This window comes from Gekko japonicus, unplaced genomic scaffold (assembly GCF_001447785.1).
Source record: "Gekko japonicus isolate JY-2015 unplaced genomic scaffold, Gekko_japonicus_V1.1 scaffold891, whole genome shotgun sequence".
Lineage (NCBI taxonomy): Eukaryota > Metazoa > Chordata > Lepidosauria > Squamata > Gekkonidae > Gekko > Gekko japonicus.
Genome location: NW_015169802.1, coordinates 418,605 through 433,915, shown reverse-complemented (window position 1 = coordinate 433,915; position 15,311 = coordinate 418,605). Strand labels below are relative to the sequence as shown.

General features: G+C 49.2%; 1 protein-coding gene across 1 annotated transcript in view; it reads right to left on the bottom strand.

The window, feature by feature from the left end:
- LOC107115417 (cytosolic beta-glucosidase-like) overlaps positions 1-15,311 on the bottom strand; it is a 91,518-nt gene that overhangs the window by 45,538 nt on the left and 30,669 nt on the right. Inside the window, exons 2-3 of the mRNA XM_015417118.1 lie at positions 14,266-14,493; positions 4,306-5,111 (exon numbers count right to left, since the gene is read on the bottom strand). Coding sequence (XP_015272604.1) covers positions 4,306-5,111; positions 14,266-14,493 — 1,034 coding nt within the window. The remainder of the gene's footprint in view (positions 1-4,305; positions 5,112-14,265; positions 14,494-15,311) is intronic.

Here is a 15,311-nt window from a genome sequence, read left to right as displayed (position 1 = left end):
CCCCGCTCTTCGGTCCCCTGCTTGGGGTTACCACCTCCGGAGCCGCGCCCGACGCCCTCGCCTCCCCCTGCCGACGTCCTCTCCTTCTCTGCTGCGGTCGGCGTCCCGGCGTCGTCAGGTGCCGCGGCAGCGACCATCTCGTTGGCGGGCAGGTGAGCTGTCGGCTGTGGGGTGGGGCCGCCCTTCCCGTCTTCTCCCGCCGTCCCCAAGAGTCCCGGGGGTTGGTCGGGGTCGTCCCCGGGACAACCTCCTGGATTGTGATGTGGCTTGTGTCTTTTGGATTGGCCCTACTGGCTTTGGCACTTGGACTACTGGTTACCTGTGGTTTGACCCTCGACTGTGCTTAGGCTACGCGCTTTGTGTCTCCCATGGTTACCTGCCTGAACCCAGACAGCTTTCCTCAAACTCCCTTCACCATCAATGGTTCTTCTTGAAACGTTCTTCAGCATCTCCTTTGAATTCGCAGGTTCCTGGGTTGTCTTCACCTCTCCCAGAAAGCTATTCTTCTGCACACAGCCAGTGAGAAAATTTAAAACCGGCCTGACAGCTTGTCTTCCCTCACAGAAGATCAGCTGAATACATTCTAATGGACTTTCTCCCGGGGGCTCTGGAAGGTTCCTACACCAGATCAGCCAACCAGTGTGAGGTTTCACAGCCATAAACAGAACACAGTGGGGACGTCTATCAGGCAACGTGCTCTTAATAGGATTGGGACTGTTAGAAATTGTACTTGCTGTTCATTTTCGCCACTTCAAGAAGCCTTTTCTCTCAAATGGTTCATTCAGATAATTCTGCCTTCAGCTTCCAGCCCCAGCTGCCAAAAAAACAAAAACAAACCCAGAGCACAAAACTCTGTCCATGTTTTCCACTTTACCAAAGACCGGCCTATTGAAATATGATTGACCCACGGGCCATCAATTCTGGGGAAAAGAGACAGGAAAAGCCTCTGCGTACCAGACAGGGTTCAGACCCAATTTCTCAAGTCTGCCACTTCTGTTAGAACATCCCTATTTCCATTTCTCTTTCTCCTTGTTTGTCACGTTCTTTCTTGTGCCAAGTATTCCGTCATAAAAAGGGGAGTGCGTTTTTCAATGTCCACTAAATTGCGCGTAAGAAGAGTGTAACGAGAAAATTAAAAGTAGTAGAAGAAGAAGTTTGTGCACAAGAAAGCTTCTACCCAGCGTTACACTTCGTTGGTCTTAAAGGTACCACTGGACTCAGACTTTGCCGTATTGCTTCAAACTGACACCGCTAACTACCTGACTCTAAAAACTAATAGCAGCGTGCAGGAAACAGTTGTGTATGCTCATTCAAACTGGACATTGCACTGACTACCTCAGGATTAGGTCCATACTTAGAGCTGTCAACCTCTGAGTGGTGGTGGGAGACCTGGGATTTCAAGCGATCTCCAGGCGACAGAGATGGAGAAAATGGCTGCTTTGGAAGGTGGACTCTATGGCATCCTACCCTGCTGAGGCCCCTCCCCTCCCCAAACCCCGCCCTCCTCAGACTCCACCCCCCCCAAATCTCCAGGTATTTCCCAACCCAGAGCTGGCAAACCTAGGGCATACCGAACGCCTCAGATCCAGTTTTCCTAGGACTAGAAGGGAAAGATGCCGGGAGAGAAAGCAGGGAAGGTCTCCCACTGGGAGCGTCTTCCACTAATCGACTGCTGGATCTAACCCACTCACCACGATATTTTCAAATGTACCTTATGGCCAAACTGCACATTTATATTTTTTTAAAGTTGGGCCCAGATTTCCCACGTGGAGCAGCAAAATCGACACCCCCCCCCCCCCCGGCCACTGCTGTTTCAGCACAGGAAGATGGCTTGTGGTGTGTGGGGAGGAAGCAGTTTGGTGTAGTGGTTAAGTGCGCGGACTCTACCCTGGGAGAACCGGGTTTGATTCCCCACTCCTCCCCTTGCAGCTGCTGGTGTGACCTTGGGTGAGTCACAAGTTCTGTCAGAGCTGTTCTCTCAAGGACAGTTCTGAAAAGAGCTCTCTCAGTCCCACTTACCTCACAGGGTGTCTATTGTGGGGAGGGGAAGGGACAGGAGATTGTAAGCCACTCTGAGACTCCTTCGGGTAGTGAAGGGCGGGGTATAAATCCAATCTCCTCCTCCTCCTCCTCCTCTTCTTCTTCCTCCCCACACGGCAACAGTTTAGGCATGCCAGCCTCCAGGTGGGACCTGGGGATCCCCCGGAATTACAGCTCATCTCCAGACTACAGAGATCAGTTCCCCTGGAGAAAATGGATGCTTTGGAGGGTGGACTCTATGGCACTGTACCCCACTGAGGTCCCTGTCCTCCTCAGGCTCCACCCCCAAATCTTCCAGAGGTTCCCGACCTGGAGCGGGTAACCCTAACCCGCCCCCACCCCCCCACCAGCAGCCCAGGGGCACCGGGCAACCCTACAGCAGTTCCAAGTCCATTTGTACTCTCCTTTATTTTAAAAAAAGCCAGTCCCTGCAGTTGCTGTGAGTCTGCAGGGAACGCAAGCTGATTCTGGGAACCAGGACCCAACTCTTTTAAAAAATCAGAGTGTGTCGCTTTGGCCCTTGTTCTCCCGACAGAAGACTTCACGAACAACAACAACAAAAGTCTTATATTTGCATCAGAAACTAACTGTGCACACAGTCGTACGGCAGGAATCTGTGATCAGGAAGAAAATAAAGCTGGACTGGTGGGGGGGGGGAGAGAATGAGGTACAAGGCAGAAAGAAATTTATTAGACCTTTAAAATCCCAGTGCATTTCACTAAATGCTTCATCAGGGATCTAGTAAGCAGTTTAAATAGATACAATAACATTCATATTACAGCAAAAGTAATACTTGAAAATAATTATTTTTATAAAAAATTAAAATTACTTTTTAAGTTATTCTAAAAATGATTTAAGACACACTGTGACCATGGTAAGGTAAAGGTTCCCTTGCTCGAAAGCCAGTCGAATCCAACTCTAGGGTTGCAGTGCTCATCTCCGTTTCAAAGCTGAACAGCCAGCGCTGTCCGAAGACATTTCCGTGGTCATGTGGCCGGCATGACTAAACACCAAGGCGCACGGAATGCTGCTCCCTTCCCACCGAAGCGGTACCTATTTATCAACTTGCAATTTCTTGCTTTCGAACTGCTAGGTTGGCAGGAGCTGGAACTAGAGACGGGAGCTTACTCCGTCATGCGGCAACTCAGGTCTCAAACTGCTGAAGTACCGACCTTCCACAGCCTGCAGTTCAACATCTTAACCACTTGAGCCACCGCAGCTCCTTGTGACCATTGTACAGGGAACCTAACATATTCTCTAGCGTGATATGAAAAATTCGGGCAGTTTATAACCTGGAACCCCTTTCTACTGAAAAAGAATACAGGGCTCATATTAAAAAAGGTAAGACACCGGGAGAGGAAAAAAAACCTGACCCAAAAACTGGAATAAAGAACCAAAAGGGTGAGAAGAAAGTCTAATGAAGGGCCAATATTAAAAACCTAGTTAAAACTTGTAATATACAAAAATACAAGTACAAGGACACTCTAGCTCTGACTTTGATAGCCACACAGGTGTTTTTTGGACCTTAATTGGAAGATGTTCTAATCCAGCAACTGTGCATTTGGCACCAGACACATGACTTTCACCTTTTGAGGCCTCACAAACATCTTTTTCATGTGTCTTTAGATCTTTCTGCTTAACCTTCCTTTCCTTGGTCCAATATTCACTTATTGGTTATCTTATTGCAATATGTATAGAAGTTACGTGTACCTCAATATTGTTTGACCTTTGAAGTAGGCCCCAATAGGGCAGAAACGCAGCAGGTCATGTGTATTGGCCCTTGTGTTTAGGCTATACTTTTTTTACGAGGCTTTCATTGGGCCCTTATGTATGTTTTTAACTGTCTTTCTAATAAATACTTGTATTTTTGTATATTGTAAGTTTTAACTAGGTTTTTAATATTGGCCCTTCGTTAGACTTTCTTCTCACCCTTTTGGTTCTTGACGCAGATTTAAAAAGGCCATGTTGTCTACTTTTCTGATACAGAGTGTGTCTTAAATCATTTTCAGAATAATTTTTAAAGTAATTTGAATTTTAAATATATATATATTTTTCCCCAAGTATTATTCAAATATTAAACTTGATGCCAGTGTAGATGCAATGAGGACACTCCGGTCAGTGTTCACGCCACAGTATTCTGCACCAACTGCCACTTCTGGACAGTCTTCAAGGGCAGCCCCACAAAGATTGCACTGTAGTAATCCAGTCTAGATGTTACCACTTTATATTCTAAGCTAGCGATAAAAGAAAAACCAGCAGCCGTACCTTGATGTATTTCAACAGGTGCCGCAAACCCCACGGAACAACAGCCAGCCAAGAGCTCCCAGTTGCAACAGGCCACGATGGATCTGTTACTTGCTCTGCTTCTTTGTCTCCAGTACTACTTGGCTGACCACACGCATAATCCTGGTGCTTAATTTTGCGGGTCGTATAATAATTCAGAGCAAAGAAATCAGCAGTGCCTTTGATTGTCATCTTCTCTTCCGGGGTAAACTCTGGAAGCCTTGACGACGGATACCCTTGCTTTTTACTCATAGCAGAGATCTTGGATTTCATGACGACTGGATAGTCACCATTCATAAAGATCGGGGTAGCAAACCAATCCAGGCAAAATCCGATATGCCTCTTAGCTGCTTCCTGGTCGGCGGGGGAATTGGGGTGAAAGGGCTCCGCCCAGTCCGAGTTGAGTGCTATAGACACAAGTCCACCCTGCTGTTTCCGGAACACTTCGTCGTAAGTGTGCCAGGCCGCAGCGTGAGCTTTGATCATGTTGTGAGCGGACAGGTAGGCTCCAGTACCAGGTTCCTTAATACCCGGGGCCATAATGCCTGTTTCATAGCCAAGCTCTGCGATGACATACGGTTCGTTTATGGTGAGCCATAGCTTCACTCTGTCCCCAAAGGTCCGGAAGCAAAAGTGGGCGTACGCGTCAAAGGCTTCCACGGTTGCACCTGATCTCCAGCCGCCCCGATCTTCTAAACACTGCGGCAAGTCAAAGTGATACAATGTAACCATGGGCGTCACTTTGTTAGCTAGCAGGCTGTCAATCACTGTGTTATAATAATCGACTCCTGAAACGGAAAGGAAGGCAACCACGTTCAGAATGGTACTCGGTTTAGCAGAAAGGTACTCGGTTTAGTAGCCTTCACATTTTTAAAAAAATAATCAGACTCACGGGTTCAAACCTCATACGCATCCCTCCCCCAAAATGGGGCTTGGGGCAGCTAACAACATAGCGATACGATAACAATAATAAAACCACCATTCCAATAAAATCCTATTTAAAACTCAGCACACTAATGCTTTTGGTATATATAAAAAAAACAACGGTGGCGTTGATGGTCCCTCAAGATTACATTAGAGAAATGCCTGGTTGAATGCAGACAAGTCCCGCAGGGCACGAGACTCCTTCGACAGAGCCTTCCACCAGGTCGGGGCCACGATGGAAAAGGCCTTGTCATGCTCAAACAGGCGAATCAAAGGCCAGGACTTCTTGGGTGGGACATCCACACTCGATTCATTCTATTCAGTGATCACTACTCTTAGCTCCCTCTGTAGTAAAGGTAACGACTCCTGGCATCAACTGTGTTTCACATAACACTTACAGCAAGCCTGCAAGAGAGGCCACAATTAGCACCGTGTTACGGGAAGGGAAGGGCTGAGTCTCAAATGACAGCAGGCAGCCCAGCAGCACCCACTGCATTCACAGGTGAGGTCAGATTTGAATTGGGAATTGGGAATTTCCCTCCTGGATCCAAAAAGACATTTATAATTCAGGGAGCCTGGTTTCGCATTACAGCCTTAAAGGGGGACCCGCAAGAAACCTGCGGAGACTGTGCATCCCTTCCCCCTCTTTGCTTCCTTCCCTCTTCCCCCATCACTAACAAACTTCCCCCTTCCCCTTCTCTGTCAACCTACCCCATCTGTTTTGCCCCCATCTCTTCTCTGTCGACCTGCCCCCCTAATTTCACCCCTTTCTCCCCTTATCTGTCAACCTACCCCCATCTCCTTTGCTACCCCTACCTTTTCTCCATCAGTCTACCCAACCACTGCTACTCTCCCCACCTACCCCCACCCTTGGCACTCCACTAAACAGCTTGGTGTAGTGGTTAAGAGCAATGGCCTCTAATCTGGAGAATCAGGTTTGATTCCCCACTCCTCCTCCACATGAAGCCTGCTGGGTGACCTTGGGTCAGTCACAGTCCTCTCAGAGCTCTCTCAGGCCCACCTACCTCACAGGGTGTCTGTTGTGGGGAGAGGAGGGGAAGGTGATTGTAAGCCGCTCTGAGACTCCTTTGGGTAGTGAAGAGCAGGGTATATAACAAACTCCTGCTGAGGCTTCTCTGCTCCCCAAGCCCTGCCTTCCTCAGACTCTACCACAAAATCCCCACAGATTTCCCAGCCTGGAGCTGGCAACCCTTGCCAGGTCTGCCCCTAAATAGGCCTGGATAGGGCCCTGCCCCCTCCCCAACTTTTACTGACAGGGCCAAGCCTGGAATATTCCGGTTGCCTAGCAACAACTACTTGGGTAGTCGGTTGCTTAAAGCTACAGATGCTCCTTTTATCATCTTTGTGGTTTTTAAACGACCCAGTCAGTGTAATTTATTTTTTATTTCACATTTTTCTGCAAACCTGGAGCATTTTTCAGGTTGGTAGAAGGATCTGTCTTGCCTGTTCACCGCTCCAGTCACTGGATTTAACTATTCAGAGATGGGCTGAGTTCGCTATTAGAACCTAAGCGCCAAGTAGGTTGGCTGCTGCAGCGGCGCTGGCCTCCAGCAGAAGGAGATGTCCCCTAACCTCCCCTTCCTCTGCCTCAGGCCACTTCCGCACTGTCACTTTTATCATTCCTTTGCCCCTATTGCTTTGGGTCGTCCCCCCCCCTTTTCCACATGTTTTGCTCCCGCTGGGACTACTAGAGAGAGCAAAACGCATTGGGGGGGGGGGACCCTGAAGCAATAGGGACAAACGAGTGACAAAAATGACAATGCGGAAGAGCCAGGGGTCATTTCCTGCGGGAGCGCACAGGAGCGGAGCTCCGGCAGTAAGGAGCCCAGCGGGCGGGCACATGCAACAAGCCCCGCCCCCTGCTCCCAGCAGCCCTCAGTTAAGCCACGAGGACCAAGAAGCAGCCAGGTAAGTTGCAGAGCCCCCCCCCTGGCCCGCCTTCAGGTACAAGCTCTCCCTCCTCTGTGAGGGCAGATCTGAACATCCCCCCCCCCCAATAGCTAGCAATCCAAAACAGTCCAGTGGAGCCTGAGCGGTGGGTGTTGCCTAATGACACACTTCCGGTGATGGCAGGGGGTGTGGCATATGCAAATAAGTTATGCTGATAAGTTATGCTAATGAGTCCCTGCACCTCTTTTTCTACGAAATGACCCCTGGGAAGAGCCCATAGTGAAGGGTGGGGTATAAATCCAATCTCCTCCTCCTCTTCTTCTGGGAGGGACCATTGTCCAGGGGTATAGAGCAGGGGCTTCCTATACACAATACCCCACGTTCACTCACTGGCATCTCCAAGGATCTCATATAGCTAAGCCGGGGAAGAACTACTGGAGCACCTTCCCTATGAGGAAAGGCTGAAGGGGACTCTTCAGTTTAGAAAAGAGACAGCTGGGGAGGGGGTGGATAGAGGTTCATAAAATTAGGCATGGGATGGAGAGAGTTGACAAAGAGAATTTTTTCTCCCTCTCCCCGAATACCAGAACTCGAGGGCATCCAATGAAGCTGATGGGCAGTAGGTTCAGGACGGACAAAAGGAAATACTACTTTACGCAGAGAGTGATTAAAATGTGGAATTTGCTGCCAGAGGATGTAGTGATGGCCATAGGAATAAACAGCTTGGAAAGGGGGTTAGATAGATTCAGGGAGGATAAATCTATCAGTTGCTGCTAGCCACAGTGACTGAGGGGAGCCTGTACATACAGGGGCACTAAGCCTCTGAATCCCAGAGCCAGGAGGCAACATCAGGGGAAGACCTCGGCCTCTATGCCCTGTTGTTGGCCCTCCAGAGGAACTGATTGGGCACTGTGTGAAACAAGATGCTGGACTAGATGGACCCCTGGTCTGATCCAGCAAGGCTCTTCTTATGTTCTTAGGAAGGCCTCAGCCTCTATGCCCTCTTGTTGGCTGTCCAGAGGAACCGGCTGGCCACTGTGTGAGACAGGATGCTGGACTAGATGGACTATTCTTCTGTTCTTAGGTTCTTATTTCTGCCTGAGGCCCTGATCAGCTGCCACCAGCCAGAGTAGACAACTTTGAGTTCCCTGGAACAACAGTTTGAGAATACAAGGAAGCGCCATGCAAATGGGACTGAGTACCGTAAGAGCTTATTTCTCACTTTTGGCTTTCAGTTTGCTATTTTTTTTCTACAGGTCCAGATGTCTTGCTCTCTATTATCTTTACAGGCCCAGCATTCGGCATTAAACTTACTCTGTTTCCACGGCTGCACCATATGGCCGGCCTTATCTCAAGCGTGCCAGCCGTCCAGCTTTTAATGCAGCATCTGATGCAGCAAGACGCCACCAGACGTTGCACAGATCTTGGTGGCGGTGCCAAGGCCCACACACGCAAAGTCTCCTTTGTGGCAGCCCGTCTGTTTACCTACCCGGAAACTGAATCCACTAAGCACCCTGGTGTCTGGACAAACAAAATGTTCAGAAATTCCCTTTGTCTTGAGCGTGGAAGGGAGTTCTGCTGGATTTCAAAGCTCTTAATTTTGTTGATGAGAAGCAAGAGAGACCGCTGCTACTAAAACCATTTAGCCCCCCCCCTCCCCCCGGGGTATCACTTTGGCCATCTCACTGGCTTATTGAAGCTATGAATCCTGATAACTATCAATAGATGGGAAATGCATACTCTTTTGGTCTGTGGTTATTCAAAAGAAAAAAAATCCTGTCTATTTTGAACCAACCTGCAAAGAAACCATTAGATCCAGGTAGTCAGTTTCTATTAACTCCTGCCCGAAGTTCGATCGAACCTTGGTTCAGCACTGAACTTGCTAGGCAGGTATGCCAATGCACTCTTCACTTAAGACCCCTATGCTTGTTGGGGATAACAGTCCAGATCTACCTTACAGGTGGCATGGTACAGCTCAGGTCTGTCAGATCTTGAAAGCTAATCAGGGTCAGTACTTGGATGGGAGATGTACCAAGGAAGACTCTGCAGAGTAAGGCAATGACAAGCCACATCCGCTTCTCACTTGCCTTGAAAGACCCTTGCTGTGGTCGCCACAGTTGGTTGCAACTTGACAGAACTTTTTAATGTCCAGAGTGCTATCTAGGGGTATGCATTCTGTATATACTGAGCCAAAAAACACCAATAAAGTATTTTTCAGGTATTTATTCAGCCAAATACAGATCAGAGGTTTGTATTTGGCTACCAAAGTAGCCCCGCCCGAATAAAAGGCAATATTATTCAGCTTTTATTTGGGCTTCCCGAGTGAAGGGAATGGGTCTAAAGTTTAACCCCCTCCCCATCCCCTCCCTGGAGTCGGGTCAGAAAGGATGGAAAGGGGTTTACAATTTAAACCCTTTTCCATCCCCTCTACCAGCTGGATCTGTGAATTGGGGAGGGAGAGCCCTCCCCATTGCACAGATCCCATCACCACCTTCTTTTTTGGTGGTGAAGAAGCTCTCCCAGCAGGGATTTAAACTCCGATCTTGCTTCCCTTCTCCAGCCAACCTGCCATGGCAGGCTGGCTGGGGAAGGGAAGGGAAGGGAAGGGAAGGGGGCCATGTAAAGATGCCTCCCCAATCTTGCTTCCCTTTCCCAGCCAACCTGCCAAGGCAGGCCAGCTAGGGAAGGGAAGAAGAGATTGAATTTATACCCTGCCCTTCACTCGGAGTCTCAGAGCGGCTTACAAATTCCTTTCCCTTCCCACAACAGACACCCTGGGAGGTAGGTGGGGCTGAGAGAGCTCTCTCAAGAATTGTCCTTGAGAGAACAGCTCTGACAGAACTATCGCTTGGCCAAGGTCATCCAGCAGCTGCAAGTGGAAGAGTGGGGAATCAAACCTGGTTCTCTCAGATCAAGGAAGTGGGTAGGAAGCCTTTAACCCCCCTCTGGTTTGCTTCCCTGCCTCAGAGCAGGGGGAAACAAAGCAGAGGAGGAGGTTAAAGGCTTCCTCCCAGGGAAGCCAATCAGCACAGCCAGTCGCTGGTCCAATCAGCTTCCCTGGGAGGAAGCCTTAAACCCCCCTCTGCTTCCCTTCTCTTCCTGACTTGTGCCACAGCCGCAGGGTGACACAGGGAGGAAAGGGAAGGTATGGGGAGCCGAATAAATTCAGCAATATCGATTATTTCTTGAATCCCAATGTCATACTGATATTGGGATTCAGGAACATTGGTATATACTGACATTTTTTGGGTTTGTATACCTGGACCCAAAATATGCTGATTTGGTATTTTTGCGCACACCCCTAGTGCTATCTCAAAGTTAAGCAGGATTCATTATAGGTTGTATCCAAAGATGCTGTATCACTAGCCGAACAGCAGTAGAACTGGTGGAACGGAGCTTCTACAGAGGTGGAGGGAAAGGCGTTTTTTTGCTGACTTCCCTGTCCATTGACTCTCGAGACCAGAAAGTGGGGCGGAGCTATTAGCTGGAGAGAGGAGGTCCCATTCCACCGCTGTTGCTCCACCTGAAGTGCTTTAGAGATCCAACTCTATTTAGAATATAAAAACCAGCACGAGCCTGAAAACAAGAAAAATCATCTTATGGAACATTTTAAAAGGAATGTGATCATCAGAGATGACTTCAGGTATTCTGGAACCTGAGATGTGTGGCCCTTCCCATGTGAAAAAGGAGTCGGTTTTTATACTCTGCTTTTCTCTACCTGAAGGAGTCTCAAATCAGCTTACAATCGCCTTCCCTTCCTCTCCCCACAACAGGCACCTTGTGAGGCAGGTGGGGCTGAGAGAGTTCTGAGAGAACCGTGACTGGGCCAAGGTCACCCAGCAGTCTTCATGGGGAGGAGGAGTGGGGAATCAACCCCCCCCCTCCCGTTCTCCCGGTTAGACCCTGCTGCTCTTAACCACTACACCATGCGGTAAAAATAATAATAATTGAACAGTGGACAAGTCTGCCACTTGTGAGCAGCTCCAATATCTGGTCTCTGAAGCTCACTCTAGAATAGCGTTTCGTTTTTTAAAAAGTTGTTTTTAAAACCAAAATTGTAAAAGATTGTTTTACCAATTCCATGGGCTGGATGTGAGATAGGTTGAGAATCCGTCTCTGCTATTTTTCAAAAAAAGGACTTTCTTTTGAGGTTTCTAATTCTCCCCTTGCTGTTTGCGGGAAGAAAAAGTTTATCCAAGGGAATGGTGGTGGCCTTTTCCATGTGAAGCTCATACCGTTTCTTCAACAGATCACTGCTCAGCGGAAATGAGAGGCCGCCTAATGAAAAGTGGCCGACTCAAAGAACCTTCAGTGCCCTTTCGCTAAATTTAAAGTTCATAATATTAATCAGAAAAGTGTTTACAAGAAGAAGAACCCGGGGGGGGGGATTCTAAAAAATCACTGCTGAATTTTGAAAACACATCATTTTTTCTTATCTCATCGTAACGGTCTCTGTTAAACTTATCCTAAACGAGAGAAACCATCAGGCCCGTAAGCCAGGGTTTCTTGGGGGGGGGCAATTTAAATTTCTCCGGGGGCAACTAATTGATTTAATAAAAGTGAGTTAAATTAAGTGCCCCGCCACGTTTCGCCCAGCAGCACACAATCTCCTTCTCTTCCCCCCCCCCAGGGGACTTCCAGCCTGGACCCCTCCCCGCAGCTGAGTCACTCACTCTGTGGCCAGGGAAGGCAGTGGAGGAGCCAGGCCCGGGAGGCAGCAGCCACCTCCTCTTCCCCCAGCAGCTATTCCTCGGATGACGAGGTCACGGGGGAAGGCAAGGGGAGGCCTGTGGCGCTGCTGGCTGGCAGGGAGGCAGGGAAAGGGTGGCGGCGGCAAGTCCTCTGGGCAGCCCAGAGAGTCTGGGGGCCTGGGCTACCAAGGAAATCGGGGGGGGGGGTTTAGCAGGAAGTTGGGAGGCCGGGCCCCAGGAGGCCCCACTGTAGCTGCGGGCCTGGAAACCATTTCTGCATCCCGGTGCTGTGAAAGGCAACGGTGCTCTCGGTCTGAAGGGCTCTAACATTTAATGGGAAAATGAAAAAGTTGCCAGCATGATGTAGTGGTTAAGAGCAGTAGACTCTATTCTGGAGAACTGGCTTTGATTCCCCACTCTTCCCGCACAGGAAGCCTGCCAGACAATGTCCCCTCTAATTTTTTCCCCTGTGTGGCTCCAGACTGCTGCTGAATGGGGCTTCCTGTGTTAATGAGGCTCATGCACACAGGTTAGAGGAAACACTGCCGCCAGGTGATCTTGGGCCAGCCACAGTTCTCGCAGCACGCCCTCAGCCCCACCTCTGTTGTAAGGAGGTGGATTGCAATTGTAAACCACTTTGGGGATCCTTAAGGTAGAGAAAAGTGGGGCATAAAAACCTACTCTTCTTCCTCACAAGGAAAAGGTTTGATAAAAAGAAGTTCCCCCCAGTTTGTCGGTTCACAGTGCATGTTTGAGACCTTGGTTGTCCCAAAGGAAGCCAGATTTCTTCACCCCAGTTAGAGGGGAAGGGTTGGGGCGACCATTCGGCTGAAGGGTCTCTATTCTGACAGTCCTATACAGGGCTTTTTTACAGAAAAAGCCCAGCAGTAACTCATTAGCATAATAGGCCACCCCCAACAACAGGAACGCATTAGCATATTATGCCACACCCCTGATAGCACAGCTCATTGGCATATTAGGCCACACCCCCATGCCTTCCCTTGGCTTGCCTGGGCACCCCACGGCTGCAGGGAACCCGGGCAAGCCAGCCCTTGGACAGGTTGCCTCAGAGTCACCGGGGTGTGTGTGTCGCTCTTCAGGCCTTCCCTCTGTAGCCATGCATGTGCAGAGGTTTTGGCTGTAGTGGGCGTGGCCAACTCTGAAGCCAGCCGGAACGCCGTTCCTGTGCGCTCCTGCCCCAAAATAGCCCTGGTCCTACATCTTTGAAGAAGACCTGCTGGGTAGGAGGGGCACACCCAGAGCTCACAATTTGGCTCATTCGTTCACTTTCCTGCCCATGTCCCAATGGAAAGAAGCACCTCAGCCACTCCTCAGTCAACCTAGGCCCAGTTAACCCACCAGGGCAAAAGGGATGGGATCAGCCAGGGAACAAGCCTGCTGCCTTCTGTTTGCTATTTATTCTTTCATTTATTTAGAACAGGGGTCCCCAACCTTTTTTGAGCCTGTGGGCACATCTGGAATTCTGACACAGCACGGGGACAGGCACAGCAACAAAAATGGCTCCCACAAAATGGCTGCCACAGCTTAATTTCAGTAACACACTGCAGGTTCATGGGCTGTAGTGGCAGCCAATGTTCCCTCTAAGCTGTGGAGTCTTGTGAGCAGAAATTCTACTTTGTAAGCTACTGGTTGTAAAGTTGTGAGCAAGAGATTCGGCTACTCTATAAATTAGTTTGCTCTGGAGCCATCCTTCCTGAGCTCAGAGAAAAATGTGTGAGCCGGAGACTAAAAAGCTGTGAGCTAGCTCACACTAACTCAGCTTAGAGGGAACACTGGTGGCAGCTGCTGCCAAAGCAACTTTTTAAAAAAACAATCTGCACACCCAATCAAATCTCCAGTAGTCATTCGGAAGCCTTGCTGGACAAAAGTCCTATGTGACCCCCCAATGGCTTTCACTAGCACAGATGAACTCGGCCTTTTGCCCTCGTGTCCACCCAAAACACACGGCTGCATTAGCTCACATTATTGGCCTTCCCTTCCCTTTGACCTTCTCGCTCATATTCACTTGCCTTGGCATCTCCCTTCCCTTTTCTCTCTACCAGGAGAACCCACCCTTTAAAAAAAAAAAATGGGGGAAAGCACGGTGTACATTGATGGGAGTGACTCCCTGCCCCCCCCAATACAAACAATAATATGTAATTCTCAAAATAGCCACACACAACAATATCACTTGTCCCATCGCAAAAGATAACAGTATGAACAACAACCTAGAATATTAATCGGCATTCAGTTTGAGAGAGAGAGAGAGAGATCCAGACCATCTCCTAATCACCCTGAAACAAAGTTGCAATTTCCAAACTGCACTGCAGAATAGCACACCAGATTAATTATGCCAGACTGCGGCAGTAACCTTGAATTAAAGAGGCACAACTTTCTATTTTAAAGGAACAATTGCCTTTCTGGTTGACGAAACCTGTCGTCCCATCAGGTAACAGACGTGACCAGGAAAGAGAGAAGCGATAATGAGTCAAGCCAAGCTGTTTGATACATTTCAAATCTTCCTCCCACAGAGTGTAGCTGCTGCAAGTGACGTCGCCAGTCTGGTTCTCGAAGACCCGCTCTCCCGCCTGGTGGGCGAACGTGTCCCAAATGCTGGGGCCTTTTCCGTCTGCATCCCAGCCTCCTGGTGAAACACAAAACAATGGTGACTGGTCGGGACGCGGGAGAGGCGCATGTTGAATGTCAAACTGGACAAAGAGAAGCCGGGCACCTAGCAAGGTGGGAAAAAAACACCCAGACATCCGTTCACATCTTCAGTTTTAACTGCAGTTCCTCAAGCCGAAGAACTGTCTGACTTTTGCTGAGCATTTATTCAAGGTGTGAGCCACTGCCTGAAGATCCATTTCCAAGGCAGCTTTCTTGTGGAGGCGATTACATCCTAGACATACATTTTTATCCAAATGCAGGTGTTTGCAACCCTATGGAAACATGGTCCCCCCCCTTTTTTTCAGTTGCCACCCTTAATTCTCCTGCACGTTTATCGGCTTTTTGTGTGTGTTTGTTTTTTGCTGTCAAGTCATAGCTGACTTACGGCAACCGCGTGACAAGAGACATTCAGAGGTGGTTTGCCATGGCCTGCCTTTGTGTCGTGACCCTGGTATCCCTTGGAGGTCTCTCCCATCCACGTACAGGCCAGGGCTGGCCCTATCCAGGTCAAGAGACTGATTCATTGAGGGATATTTATCGGCTGCCTTCGTGTTCAGAAATGGCCAAGCCAGGAACAATAACACAGAGACATGAAATATGGAACACCCCTAAAATCCACAATATCCTTCCTTTTTGGAATTTAGGGTGTACAAGAAGAGGGACCTGCGATACTCGCGGGGGGGGGGAGTATTCCCTCCGGCTCCCGGCCTCCAGAAGCAGGAGGACCTCAGGGCTGAGGAGGAAGTGGCCACTGGTAAGCTCCCCCCCCCCCGGCTCTGGCGGCGAGGCCTGAGA